At 40.2% G+C, this 15,531-nt stretch overlaps 1 protein-coding gene across 8 annotated transcripts in view; it reads left to right on the top strand.

The window, feature by feature from the left end:
* Nucleotides 1-989: 989 nt before the first annotated feature.
* The window catches only part of LOC116067326 (troponin T, fast skeletal muscle isoforms-like), a 30,142-nt gene continuing 15,600 nt past the window's right edge, over nucleotides 990-15,531 (top strand). For 3 of the 8 annotated variants that reach the window (XM_031323735.2, XM_031323736.2, XM_031323737.2), the window contains exons 1-5: nucleotides 990-1,230; nucleotides 7,921-7,960; nucleotides 8,068-8,081; nucleotides 8,489-8,497; nucleotides 10,351-10,482. In XM_031323735.2, coding sequence (XP_031179595.1) covers nucleotides 7,941-7,960; nucleotides 8,068-8,081; nucleotides 8,489-8,497; nucleotides 10,351-10,482 — 175 coding nt within the window. In that variant the 5' untranslated portion in view covers nucleotides 990-1,230; nucleotides 7,921-7,940. Of the gene's footprint in view, nucleotides 1,231-1,367; nucleotides 1,445-2,701; nucleotides 2,763-7,920; nucleotides 7,961-8,067; nucleotides 8,082-8,488; nucleotides 8,498-10,350; nucleotides 10,483-15,531 lie in introns of those variants that run through there. The other 5 variants (XM_031323738.2, XM_031323739.2, XM_035999209.1 and 2 more) reach the window with 4 other exon arrangements.

The raw sequence follows: 15,531 nt of genomic DNA on the forward strand, positions 1-15,531 counted from the left end.
GCCCAGTGTCGGTGTGACACTACTTGTATTTGTCATGGTGGCCCTGGAACTTGTTGAGAGGAAACAATGCAGTAAATCCATGCTTTATAGGTTTTTGTAAATGTTTTGCAATAAAGAAAGTCATTACTTTTCCAAATTGACAGTGTTCATATGTCTTCGGTACGCTTTATTAGGGAACCCATGCAACTTGGCAACTAGGCAAGACCCGCCCTTCAATAGCATTCACACACTACTATTGGGCAGGCGTCCAAGGTAACGTAACCCGATTTGTTCAGGTCCTATCCCCTGACCAATCAGCTATTCTAACCTTAACCACTCAAGGTCAATGCCTAACCCCAACCAATCAAGCTACTTCGTATGGCAGGACTTGCCTAGAAGTTACGTGGGATCCATAATAATGCCTTCGGTACATACAACAAAAAATTATTAAAAATGATTATCATAGAAGCTTGTTTTATACAGATCATATCGGCATCGGTAAATATCATCTATTGGCCAGAACAGCAATGTTAACGGTATCTGCTAAAATGTCCTTATCGGTGCATCCCTAATATATGTATGTGTGTGTAAGTTTACCTGATTAAACACGTTACTGTGATTTCAATTGCTCCAGAAATCACAATACAATTGACCAACTGGTAGCAAGCATTCTGTTTTCAGTCCAGTTCTATTATTATTCTACTATTGTGTTACTGATTGATTGACTGGTTGGTGAAGTGTCTGGCACTCCCACACACACACACACACGCACACACACGCACACACACACAGACACACACACACACACACACACACACACACACACACACACACACACGCACACACACACACACACACACACACACACACACACACACAGTTTCCCACCATTGTCTAGATGCCAAGCTGATGTGTAACTCCCCCCCCCCTCAGCCTTCTATCACTGTAAATTTAGCAACAGAAGCTTCTCAGCTGCTCCTTTCCAAAACCTGAGCCCTCCTCTTCCATCCATAGTATTTAACCCATCTCCTTCTCCAGGGTCATACCAGCCCCCTCTTTCTCTCCCCATCTTTTCCACACATAAACATATACACCACACACACACACACACCTCACTCTCAATCCACAGCCAATAAGGGCCGGATGAGCTCAAGTATCACTAGAACACAAGGACTTATTCTCTGAGCGGAGCCTGCAGATTCTTACAGACCTTCATCTTCATCGTCCGAGGAGCTTCTCTTCCTCTCTGAGGTAAGACAAACACAGGCAGGCAGTGGCCCTGAAATCCCTTCTCACTACTAAACTAAATGTTTTTTTTCTGATTTGTTTCTCCTTTTTGGCCAAAATCTAGTTGTAGATTATGTTTTTATTGCTGCTTTTGTGTGCAGCAGGAGAACAGAGACTCGGCTCCTCGTCCGTCCTCACACGCTACAGGCTGAAACCCCAGAAGGGACGTTTGAAATAGGTGTAGACATGTTCTGCTGCATGTCGAACGTGTAGTTTATGTTGGGGGTGGTTAAGCGTCTGGCTCGAGAGCTGGAGTCCAGTTTCCTGGGACCAGATTGATTAACAGGTTCATAAAAATGTCACTTTATGTAATTGAATAATGTGTTTTACTGTATGTACCTTTTTTTCAGGGCGTAGATCATCATTTTAAATTATGTAGTTAAACTTAAGTGCTCTGGAGGGAATTAGATGAGTGTATTTAAGTAATCAAAGGCGTATAAAGTACGGTGATATACTGACAAAGGTTCAATGAAATCAGAGCAGTTTGCACATTCACTTTATGTGACGTTGAGGTGTTCAGCTGTGAATTGTAGCTATAAACTGATTCTTGTATTTTTTTACCATCTCTTCAATTTGTTGTCTGATGGTTTTACCTGCACACAGCAGCGTTAACTTTAATATTTTTAATACTTTAATATAAAGTCCAGTTACACTTACATTCACTTCCAAATAGCCTATTGCCACAATGGCATTGAAGTTTGGATGTAAACTGACCAGCTGAACTGTCCAATATGAATGTAATTCCTGGGGATAGGGTGTTGGTAGTTTAGAGAGGCTAACAGATGGGACATACACATCACCGAAATACCAACTACACGTAGTGTTTATCTGCGTTATTATGCCTCAGAACTTTATTTCTCTTATTTATTACATTTTATTGGTTAAACATGTTTTTGTCTTTGTTTCCTCCTGCATATTCTTTTTTTTGTAAATTTGATTCTGCCCCCAATTTACACAAACAGAATTAGTTTTACATGAGCAGACGCCGAATTGTCAGAATGTTTGGTTCAACTTCCGCTTCTTCTTCAAAATGATCTCTTTTCTCTTTGTTAAACTTTTTCATTTTACACAACCATATATTGCAGTAACTGAAAGATGCTCCTCCTTTAACCTCTTGTCAGTATGTTGAACTTTAAAGTTGAACTTTAAACACCCATGTAGCCATCATGGTCGACCTGAAAACTAGGCCGACATCTTAGAGATGTGAGGTTTTGAGATGGTGACGATGCATAGCGTCTATTTGCTGTCAGAAGCAAAATACACATCCTTCACCACCAGACTGATGTAGCAGTCTATAAATTTGTCTCATATCAGCATTTCAATCTACATCTGCTCTTGATTGGCTCTGGATGCAGTCTCACCTGTTTCATCGGTCTTTAAGTTTAAGCACCTAGTTTTAGCTTTGGAAATACTCAGAAACACTTCACGCATTCAGTGTTCTCATGCTGAAGAAGTGAAGTGACCATCCACCAAATATACAGAGTGCTGAAGTGTCGGTATGTACTGAGTGAACACTGGACACACAGAGGTGAGGTCGCTGTCAGCTGTAAGTCGATCAAAGTGCTTGTTTGTTGGAGGTGGATGCTGATTGGCTGTTTGAGTGCCGGGGATCCTCCCGCCGGATCGAGCCGAGGGATTAAGGCGCTATTTGGATACCGTTCCTCAGCTGATGGGTAGAAATATGATCCAGAACTAATCCTCCGAGTCCTCTGCAGCTGTGCTCACTGCTAAGTGTGAAGGAGTCATCCAAAGACAATTTATATATATCAAATATGATATATAGAATATACAGTGAGCACAAATCCTCCCACATCGTCTCCAACAGAGCTGCTCCTCATCCCGCTTTGGACTTGGAGTCAGCAAGACCTTGAGCGGATTAGTGGCGTATTTCCCGTATGTAGGACTGAAGTATGGCATCGCTTTATAACCTGTGAAAGCTGGTGTTGAATCCAGAGAATACATCATAGTTCAACGCAAATAAAGCACATTTTGGTGGATTGTCTGTTGTGAAATACATTTACTATGTATACTCAAAGTTAAATAGTGTTAGGGTTGGTTCAAATATATTTTCTTACTTACCTCCAGTGGTATCTGATTATGCAACCTCGGTTGGTTTAATTTGTACAGTGTTGAGATTTCTGCCTCAACTCCAATACAATGGAAGTAAATGGAATTTAAATTTGAAAAAAATATCTTTAAAAACTCTGGGGCTGTGTCTGAAATCCTTCCCATCCATCCATCCATCCATCCATCTTCGTCCACTTATCCGGGCTCGGGTCACGGGGGCAGCAGCTCCAGCAGGGGACCCCAAACTTCCCTATTTACTATATAGTGTATTGTACCCTTAGCCTTTTCATTTCAGTGTCTGAATTCTGAATTGTATGCACTTAGGCTACGTTCAGACTGCAGGCAAAAGTGGCCCAAATCCCAAATCAAAATTTTTTTGGGGTCAGGTGACCAGATCAGACTTCTTCAGAAATAGTGTGAACACTCAAATCTAGCCCAGATCTGATTTTTTCAAATCAGATTCAGGCCACTTGGATATGTGGTCCTGAATCAGACCCAGGTCTGATTTGTTTCAATGCGGCCACAGTGTGAACAACCAAGACGGATTTGATGAAACTTTAACGTCAATAACCCTCGCTGTGCCCTCTCTCCCCACGGGGAGGGACGGGGCCCCCTGCTCCCGATGCGACTGTCCTCAGTGCGCCCCAACCGCGTCGCGTCACCAGGACGGGGATCGGCTCACGTAAAAGGTGTCAGGGGTCTGTGGCGTGGTCGGCAAGTCTAACGCGCGCACGAGTCAGAGGGTTGGCCGTGGCGCAATGAAAGTGAGGACCGGTGCGTGGCCGCTGAGGTGGGATCCTGGTCCCTCGGGGTTGGTCGCACCACCGGCCCGTCTCACCCGCGCCGTCGGGGAGGTGGAGCATGAACGCGTGCGATAGGACCCGAAAGATTGTGAACTATGCCTGGGCAGGGCGAAGCCAGAGGAAACTCTGGTGGAGGCCCGTAGCCAGTGGTGTAGTGGTCCCTGGAGAAGTGGGTATACTCTCAGTGTTCACCTTTTTTTTTTCTTTTTTTTTTTTAAAGTAGTCCAGAAAAAAGCCCTGTTTTAGAAACAGCGACACGTAAGACTATGATTTAGTTTACCCAAAAATCTGTCATTTCTACTTGCTCACTATTATAAAATGATCATGACTTGATTAGGAGCAGTTTGTAGTTACTACTGGTCACACAAGCAGCCTGGATGAATGTAAAATGTATTTATCATGAGGCAAACATGGTGTTATCTCTTCTCCTCTAAATGTGCAGTCATATTGCCACTGGCAATTTGCCAGTAGTTTAAAATAATGATTCATTTGGAAACCACCTTAAAACTTACCTCAGAATTATGTCTTCCATCAACTGGGGTGGCACACCGCCGCTTGTGTTATTTCTTCAGCTGTTGTTTGGTCTGCTGCCGTTATCGTAGTCAAGTGGCACCGGCACCTGAGTTTTTTTTTTGTTTTTTTTCACTGGCACCTGAGGTATTAGCGATATTTTCCTCGGCATGACCCGCCCTACTCCACCTCTGATTGGCTCATCAGTCCTCATGCCTAAAGTTAACCAATCTAATCAGTGAAAGCAGCGAGTACCAGCCAATTAGAGGCAGAGGAGGGTGGGTCATGGCTTCACTATCCTTGAGAAAAAAATGGGCAATCAGGCTCACAGATATTACTGAATGGTGCGCATCAGGGGGGATTTAGAAGTGGGTATACGCAATGCTGACTGAAAAATAAGTAGGTATACGCCGTATACCAGCGTATACCCTGGACTACACCACTGCCCGTAGCGGTCCTGACATGCAAATCAGTCGTCCGGTCACACAGACCTCTGTAGTGAATTTGCAGCCATAACTCCACAAAAGGCCAAAATAGCCAATTTGTCTCTCTTTCTCTCAGCACCTGCTCATTAATGTTACGGCTGCCATTACACAAACATTTTGAAATAAAAGCGAAAATGCTTACTTCCTCCATAACCTCCCTAACTTTAGTGCAACAGCATGCTGCGTCATTGTTATTGTTCTTTTGTGCATGCGGGTCAGTTCGAAACCGCAAACAGTTCACACTGGAATCTGATATAGGCCACATTTTAAAAGGTAATGTGAACAGCCAAACAAAAAATCAGATCTGAGCAAAAATTCTGAATTTAGATTTAAGATTGCATTAGCATAGCATTAAGATTTGCATCTTGGGCATCTTATAAAGAGTGCCTTTGTGCCTCTTAACAGACACAAATGCAATTAAAATGTATGTACAACATGAACAGGGCCCTTACGTGACAACAAGATGCGTTTTCAACTCAGACATTGTGAAGAAACCGTTTAAATTCAAAGTTTGTACTGTCACCTGTCTCGATCCTGCCGGTAGCTAGCTCGGCCCGACAGGCGTCTTTGCTTCTGCTTTCTCTCCCGTCAGCCGGAATTCTCCTTTACGGTTGTCCTGATTGCCGAGATGATTTCCTCTTCTTGAGAGCAGTACACTGTACATCGAGGACAGTTTTTGGGTTCCTGCATCCCGGCCTCTGCTGTTGGTGGTGGTCAGTTTAGGACCTCGCTGAAGTGTTCTGCCCATCTTGCCTCTACTTTTGCTTCTGATGTGAGAGTTTGCCCTTGTTTGTCTGTGATCGGCTACAGTAGTGTTTATTTCCTTTGAGCAAAGAAAGAGTTTGTCTGAAAACTATTAACAATGACGTCTGTGGATAATCCAGGTTAGAAGTAATTTTGGTCGCACATAGAAAGTAAGGCTTATTATATCTTATAAATGTACTAATTACAGCATAATCTAGGAGTTTGGCCTTTAATTAGGGTATAACTGTTTGTTTTCTGTCTAAGAAAAACTACATTGTTTCTTTTATTATTGGTCTAAGTTGATACAAAGTACGGCTTATAACTTCTTTTTAATGTACCGGAAAATAAAGTGTGACCGCAATTTTTTGTGCATTGAGCACCACAAGCAAAAAAGAAAAATAGAGACAGATATCTCAAACACTGGGCAAATAAAACCAAAACTATCTGCATGGCATTATACCATGAGAGAGAAGTAAAAGAAAAGAACACATTTGTTATTGTTGCATCCCCTTTGCATTCAATATGACTTCTGCCAAATGTCTACTTGAAACCAAATGTGGACTTTGAAATATAAAGTCAAAGTAGCATTAAATCAACGGGAACGAAGCATTACATATTCTCTAAAGTGCTCATATTATGCTTTTTGGCGTTTTCCCTTTCCTTTATTGTGTTATATATCTTTTTTGTGCATGTTCTAGGTTTACAAAGTAAAAAAAGTCCACCCCAAAGGGACTTACCGGAAACACTGTTCACAAACTGCTCCAAACAGCTCTATTGTAGTCCAGCCTTTACTTGAACTTTGATGAACGTGCGTCGCTTTGTAACACACGTTATAATGCTCGCCTAGCTGCTAGCGTGGCTTCTGATTGGCTAGTAGTCCTTACCTAGCTACTGTGCATGTGTGACTCCTAACAAAGATGGAACAGAAGTGAGATGCCTCACTCTGTAGCTAAAACAGAGAGCTCAACACACAGAAAGAAAAGAGGAAAAGAGGAGCTGCAGCAATGTGCAGTACAACAAAAATATGGTGCTTTTTGAAAATTAAACCATGTAAACCTATTCTGGTACAACCTCTAAATACAATTATGAACCTGAAAATGAGCATAATATGAGCACTTTAAGCTAAAAATAATTCTTGTGACATAAGTGGTGATGATGAGCGGTCTTCTGTGGACTTGTTACGGGTATCATGTGTGAAAAGGAAAACAAACCTGCAAAGAAGGTGACACCTCCCAACCAGCTGAGTCAACAGTTGAGGTGTTTGGAAGTAGTGTGAAAATGTATGAAAATTCAGTGAGGACACATTCAATAGTTTATACTTTAAACTTGTATTATTATAACACTTATAAAAGACCTATAAACGTAGTGGAGTAAAAAGTACAATATTTCCATCTGAGATGCAAGTGGAATTAAATTATAAATTATAATAAAAATGAGTAACGAACAAGTATTGTACTTGAGCAAATGTACAGTTACATTCCACCATTGCTGGAGCCACGTCCCAGAAGTATGTTTCCTTATTATATATAAGCAGTTTAAGTTTAGAGTTATTTTCAAGAGGTGCAGCTGGGAACAAAACACGTCCAAAATTAACCCATAAATAGTAAGAGGAACACAAACTGTTGAAACTTCAACTCTTTAACTTTAGTGGTGCACACAACTGAGTTTTAAGCTCTTCTTTTAAGATTTGTCTCCCCAAAATTACACTTGGGATTCATGGGGCCCTAGTAAATTACTTCCTTAAAGTAATAGTTTGAATTTCGTGAGATACACTGCTTTCTAGCCAAGACTGAGACTCTCTTTTGCAAAGTGGTATTGTTCATCTCATCTAACTTTTCTAACAAGAAAGCGAATAAGTGTATTTGGGTTTTCGAATACACCTTTTATGATAAAGATTTCCAGTCTAATAAGAAGAAAGAGTATGCTGGAGAAGTTTGACATTTCTGCAGCAGGACAGATGCTTCTGTGGGGATCAAACGCTTAACCTTTCATATCAGCACAGTCTCTTCCTGTCAGCTCATCGGGCTCTTTGTCTTCTCCCCCAGGTGTGAAGTCTGCTGTCACCATGTCCGACACTGAGGAACTGTAAGTGTCAATAGCAAACACACACGGCTGTCTGATGTCATTTTAGCAGTTTCAACTTTATTACAAAAATGTAATGATTTGTGAATGTCTTGTCTTTCATATTTCAGGGATCATGTAGAGGGTAAGTCACCAATCAATTTGTTTTATTATACATAAGAACAAAATAAGCAAGCTATATGACGTACGGCTGTATTCAAATTAGTAACATAAATGCTTTAAATCCTCATCATTTACTGACTTTAATTTTTGTGTCCACACAGACTTGGATCATTCTATCATAACACTACAATTCAATTTCTCAAAATATATTAGAAATATGCCTCTAATGCATATATATATATTAATTATATTTTTACTATATATTTTGAATGCATTTGGAAATACATATTTTGAAAGTATGTCACATATTTGTACAGGAATTTAATAGGACTTTATGAAAAATGAATAGTAATTTATATCAAGGAAATGACACCATGTTCTGTTTGTTTCTGTTGTCCCGCCTCATGCCTTGTTTTTCCAAAACTGAAGACGAGGAAGGTAAAGACGACTGAATCGATTCCATATTCACGATCTTTTCTCCACTGCACTAATTTGTCAGCTGCCTGATTTCACCCTTAATTTGAAGAGTTTGACGCTGACACCTGCTCTTTACACAGGATGTACTAACATCTGCACAGATTCAATTTGAGTCGTAGCAGGATTACCTAAGCAAAGTGGAACTGTAAGAACTCACTTTGGTTTAATAAAAGATAAACAGGTCAGAATCTCAGTTGAATATAGGCTACATCTGCTTTGTTGCTTTATTTACTCTCGGTTGCATTAAAAATAGCTTTGTGGATGTTTCACATTCAAATGAAAATGCATTTTTTTTAAGGGGACAATGTTTTTTCCTCGTAAAAATTTTTTTATTGTCCAAACAATAAGGATGCGTAGATGTTTATTTTCTGGCAGGTAGGACGCTAACTAACACACAGCCGTCAGTCAAACACGACCAAGTCAAGGGTGACTTTTTCTGACTGAGTGATGTTTTGAATGACACGGTTGAGAAGAAAATGGGAGTGAGCTTCTACGCTCTCTGCATTTGTTTTCTCAGCATGTGACATGTTGACGTAGTCATCTGTTGATGTCACATCGATGCAGCTGTCATTGACCTCATTCACACAGCGGCCATATTTCTAACAGTGGAGGCGGAAAACTACCCAGAAAACTCACAATGGACATTCAAAATCACACTGGCAATAACTCAGATAGAAGTCACATCGCAAGACCTATAGCTTACTGGAGTCTAGCAGCTGTTTCATTAGCTTGTAACCAGTGGTGGAAGAAGTACTCAGATTTTTTTTTATTGAAGTAAAAGTAGTATTACCACAGTGCAGAAATACTCTGTTAAGGGACGCCCTGGTAGCTCACCTGGTAGAGCATGCGCCCCATGTACCAAGGCTCAGTCCTTACCGCAGCGGCCCAGGTTCGATTGCAACCCGCGGCCCTTTGCTGCATGTCGTCCCCTGTCTCTCTCCCCCCTTTCCTGTATACAGCTTTCCAAAAACAAAACTACAGGCAAAAAAGAAATACTCTGTTAAGTAAAAGTAATGCATTTACAATTTGACTTAAGTAAAAGTACAAAAGCATCAAAATATACTTAAAGTAGCAAAAGTAAAAGAACTTATTTTGTAGAATGGCGCAATTTAGAATAATGTTTATTATGTTACTGGATTATAATTATTGATGCATAATTATAAACATCACTTTAATGTTGCTGCTGGTAAAGGTGAGGCTAATTTTAGTCTATTAGGCCTACTTTACTATTTATTTGTTGAGTAAAAGTATTATATTTGCCTCTGAAAAATCTCACTGACATTTTGGTTGCAGAAGCTATTCACTTTTTGGAAATGTGCCTCTCGACATTAGTTTCAAATGTTTAGTTTCTACAATTTTTCCTTGTTATATACAGTATAAATGCTTATTAGTTATAAATGATAAGTGTTTTGTTTTGTTTTTTATATGACAAAGTTATTAGAACAAATTAGAAAATGTCCCTAACAAAGTTTAACTAAGTTATTAGATAATGAGAGAAATAAAATAAAAAATGAATTTAAGAAATGATTGTCCTTGTAAACAGCAACAGCACAAAACATGCTGCTCTTCAGGGATGTTTTCCGCCTCAACAGTTCAATATGGCTTCTGTGTGAAAGGTCAAAGGACAACTTTCTCTCATCATCATGTTGTTCTCTCTCTCTCTCTCCAGCAGCTCTGTCCATCGCTCACCCATCCATCCTCTCTGTAACTAAAGTAATCTCTCACTTTGTGTCATGTCTGTGGTCTTCATTAACGGCCTTCTCTCCGACACCCTCCCTCTCCCCGGCGGTTTGGTGCATGCTGCGTGCCCGTAGCCCAGGAGGTAGAAGTAGAAGTAGCCCCTGAGGCGGAGGCCCAGGTAGAAGCAGAGCCAGAGGTAGAGCCTGAACCAGAACCAGAACCAGAGCCAGAGCCACAGGAGGTGGTGCAGCGAGGGGAAGAGGAAGGTACGTGGCATGGGCAGTCTGTTCCCCGTTCTCCTGCAGGACACTCAGCACTGTGCTCCGTAGGGTAGACCGTCCTGTCAGCATCAATACGCTGCAAAACATATCATGCCTAACAAGTCAAGAGTCAGTTAGGCATGATTCGAGTTTTTCACGTTTTACATTTTACATCTATCCTGTGTTCAATTCACTTCAGTTTATTTAAGAACAGGACAGTGCAAATTAATAAAAAACTTATAAAATTATATGATTATACATGGATTAAAAAAAACAGAATTAGCCAAAAGGTACTGTAGATAGATTAGTATGTTTTAATCAAATCATCATTTCCAAGGTAAAAAAAATTAACTTTCGCACCAACACATTCTCATACCTAAAAGTCAGAATAGGTAGGACCGCTCTATTCAGTTCTATTTAGCGCTATTTATATACTTTCAAACATGTGACCGAGGAAATGTTACTGTGATCATGTGACTGTTCTATTTAACGTAACAGGCGCTGTTTTAAACACATAGTTAGCGTTGTGAGACGGAACTTGTTAAGTTTAGGCAACAAAAATACTTAAGTTTAGGAAAACATCAGGGATTGGCTTAAAATGAGTCACGTTAATCTACAAAAATGAGTACAATACGTGACATAACTTGACGTAACGTAACGTGACATAATGTGACATAACATAATGTAAAATAACATAATGTCACATAATGTCACATAGCGTGACATAACGTGACATAACATGACGTGTCATGACGTGACATGACGTGACATGACATGACGTGACGTGACATGACGTGACATGACATGACATGACATAACGAGACGTAACGTAACGTAACGTAACGTAACGTAACGTGACGTAACGTAACGTGACGTAACGTAACGTGGCGTAACGTAACGTGGCGTAACGTAATGTGACATAACGTGACATTCTCGTTTACTCCTGCGATAATTACTACAGCCATGAGAGGTTGCCGAGGTCACACTAAAACTGGTATTTTTCTTGACGCATTGATAGAAATCCTCCAGTGTGTGGAGATATTCCCCCATCTCCAGTTCAGAGTCATATTTTTTATCTAAACTACAGTACATTCGCAATCATCTGGCAGATTTCTTTCCACTTGTTCTAAAAATATTGAAGACTCAATTGTCTTGTTAGGTTTGATATTTTTGCAGTTCACTCATCTAGTTCCTTTTTAGCTTCCCTTTCCACAGGAGTTACCTTCTCTGGCGCCCAGTATGACAATAGCTGTAAATCTGCAGAGTGAGTTAAGAATTTCAGTGTCAGAATGCATTCCCAGCAGGAGCAGATGGTGTTAACACTTTGGAAGAACAAAACAACAAACACAAAACCCACATGTTACCCAGCTAAATTTAGCTGCAGCATGCTAGCAGCTGCACATCTCCTCCAAATATTGGAGTGGTTTGACCGGGTTGTGCTTTTTCCTAAACATAGACAGACAATGCAGCTATTTAAGCCAACTTAAAGGTTCAAAGAGATTACATTGGCTGCCAGTATCCACTACAGCCTTTCATACCAAAGCAGTGAAGTTACAACCCCCGTGTTACAAAAATAAGGTCAGAAGCAAGGCTGCAAAACAAGCCAGATTACACATTTTGATCAATTTAGACCAACCTCAGACACAAATTTATTCATTACACTGGACAAAAGACATCTCTTTATCTAGTCTGCTTATTGCCATGCTTACATTCATGATAAATCCTTTTGATTTTAATAACTTCTTGCACCACTGCTGAAGAACAGCAAAATATTAGCTTGTCCATTTATTCCAGTGTTATGAATATTTCAGCCACTAGAGGGCACTAGTGAGACAACACACACCAGACGGGTCCAAAGCTATAGTCAATGGTCCAAACACTTGTACCTAGGGCTGGACGATTTTGGCTAAAATCATAATCACGATTAATCGAACAAGTTACCTCGATTACGATTATTGAACAATTATTTAAAAAAAAAAATCTTTTCTTATACTGTAAATATGTTCACGGTTATTTTTTCTAATGAAAGAGCGCATAATCCTATCTTTGTGATTCTAAAATAAGGAAACAACACACAGATAGCAATTAATGCTTATTTATTAAATATTTCAAACAACTGAACTGAAATCTACAACAGTAGATTTTACAATGAACTAAAAACGTCTTATAAAAAAGTAAAAGTAATTTAAGTTTCCTAAAAATGTAGAAAATAAATAATAAATGTCCATCATAAGATTAACGGGAACCTGTGGTTAGCTGTCTTTTCGGAGTTAAACTCCACAAGCGTGTCCTGCGCCTCGCCAGCCGTCTCACACACACACACACACACACACACACACACACACACACACACACACACACACACACGTCCACAGCGCAGCAGGCAGAGGCGGGGTATGTTCCAAGTATAATAAAGCCCCGTCTGTGTTGAGCAAAACATTATGTGAATTACTACGAGAATGGACGTGCATTTAATATAGGAATGTTGTTGTTGTATGTGGCGCTAAGGTCTAGTGACGATGCTATAAAGACCGTTGCCATGCTTGCGTCACTCCCTTACCCCTCCTACCAGTCCCTATGGCCACTTGGCCAGTGGGAATGCAAACGGGAAAACATATTGTGGGGGAGAGTAGTTCTTAGAACTGCTTAGAAGTGTACTTTTCCTCTAAAAAGTACTATCCGATCGGAAAGCACCTATGGTCGCAGACTGGACGGGGCGGAGTCACATGACTACACACGTGGCGGCCGTAATATGTTTTAAAGGGAAAGTACATTAACACACAGCGGGCGGCCGCGGAAATATTAATAGGATTAAAAGACCAAAATAACCGACTTGGTAAAATTACGTCGGTTATAGGCTCTGAATTTCGGTTACGATTATTTTTCGATTAATCATCCAGCCCTACTTGTACCCATTTTCTTTTACTTTTTAAATTTGATTTTATTTAGAATTGTCAATATATACAATATACACTTATTGCAACATAACAGAGACCCACAATCTCAATGACAAAGCAAAACAAGACAGAAAAAAAACAACACAACACATTTACTCCACACATCAAACAAACAGGCTCAACCTCAGTAACTTCATATCTAATTCACTTAAATAAAATATGTTAAAAGACTTTTATACAGTCTATGGTTAAATATGAATACAATAAAAACAAACAAAAGCCTCAGACAATTAAAGGTGCAATATGTAATACTGACAGCTAGTGTTTGCAAATTCTAAATACTGGAGAGAGTCGTCTCCCCCCCGCCCCCTCCTCCCCAGACTCGAAGTTCACGGAGGTTTCCAGGCTGAGACCGCAGCATCCACAACAATGTTGCTAGACGCTTGTCTCACATAGCCAGACAAACTAAATACACTACAAACTCACGGTCCTCTCTTTACGATTTACAGCCCCCCTCTCTTGGCTTAAAATAACTCACCGTTGTCGGCTACGGCCACTGAACCGGCTAAACATTGTAAACAGCCGTTGCCCACTTGCCTGGTCCTCCGGTAACGTTAGCAGTTAGCAGGGTTAGCATAGCGGCATTAGCCAGGACCAGTCAGGATAACTTTACTGGCTGTGTCTCAATTGTTTTTGCGAGTAACCAACTAGGGTAGCCTACTCTAGCTATATAATTCGATGTGAGTAGCTACACAAATGTTGAAATAACATATGCCCGTCCCAAATAGCCGTGATAAATTAGCTTGAAGCTAATGCTTAACTGTTCAGGAAGAAATTTGCCAACTCTGCGTCCTTTTGGACTCTAAGCTGTCTCCATCGTTTTTTTTTATGTTGGGTAGAATCTACCTCTGTTGATCCTGTCCGTTTGTTTGCTGCTTTCATGGCTGTACTAATGTTACAGCTGTAGCGTGCTGGGTTTACGTTTTTACAGGTATATCTGGCTGGCTGTCAAACTGGGCAGTTGATAACAACACACAGGCCAAAACACAAACAGAAATTCCGTCACAGAATGGACATTTCAAAAGGAGAAAATACTGGAATTAGCATTGTTGTCAGAAAAGATAGTATTTCATTTCTGATGACGCATTGGGGTCATTTTTTGACTTATTATAGTAACTATTACATATTGGACCTTTATGTAAAAAAGCTTAAAAGCATAAAAAGTTGTTTATGCTTGCATACCCCATATGATTTCAAATCGAGTTAAATTGTTCTTTTCAGTACTCATTGTTTTCTATGTAACCATGCACACCTGCAGCATCAACATCGGGATACGCCAGCGTAAAAAAACAACGGTTTTATCACATTTGCTTCCCGTGTCGGCGTGGCATGACAAGGCCAGTGTGTGTTGCACTTTAGTCTTGTTCTAATGAAGAACCTTGAAGTGCTTTTGGTGTCTTCGGGCTCCGCGAAAAACCACTGTTTTTTGTTGTTTTTATAGAGTGCACTACAGCAAGCATTTGTTCCTTGCTTCATAAAATGTCCACGGTTATCACATCACATCACCATCAGTGTTAGCTGACACAACAAACAAAACAATTTGTCGTGTTTCCAGCATTCCAGTGTCCGATGTGTGTTTTGAATATGTGCTTATAAATGTTGAAAGGGACAAGAAGAAATGAAGCTGCTTTTACATGAATCAACTGCCCTGTCTCATCCGTTACTCTATCCATATTTACGTCTTATTTTGTTGTTAACTATTTTTGCCATTGTTTGCAATTGTCAAACTCATATTCAAGGCTGTAGCAGAAAAGGATGATGGGTAATTTCAGTCATGTAAAAGTTTCTTCTTTGCCTCCCTTCACTCCATGTTTAGCATCTTTCTTTCCATGCGTAGATAAAGAGTGAGACTTGCAAACTGCTCAAAAGCATTTACATTGGGGTGTTGTGATGCAGAGCGATCATCCTCACTGTGTGTATTTAAATGCTTTTACGATCTGTGCAAACTGTTTCACACAGATGGAGTCACTGCAGAAGTCCCAACCTTCACTTTAGCTTGCTGAACTAATGCTTATGATTTTGCTGATTTTGCTGCTTAAGCAGTATCCGTTTAGAAAAACGAAGTTTTGCTCTGTTGCAGGAAGAAACAATAAATCTG

This window comes from Sander lucioperca, chromosome 3 (assembly GCF_008315115.2).
Source record: "Sander lucioperca isolate FBNREF2018 chromosome 3, SLUC_FBN_1.2, whole genome shotgun sequence".
Lineage (NCBI taxonomy): Eukaryota > Metazoa > Chordata > Actinopteri > Perciformes > Percidae > Sander > Sander lucioperca.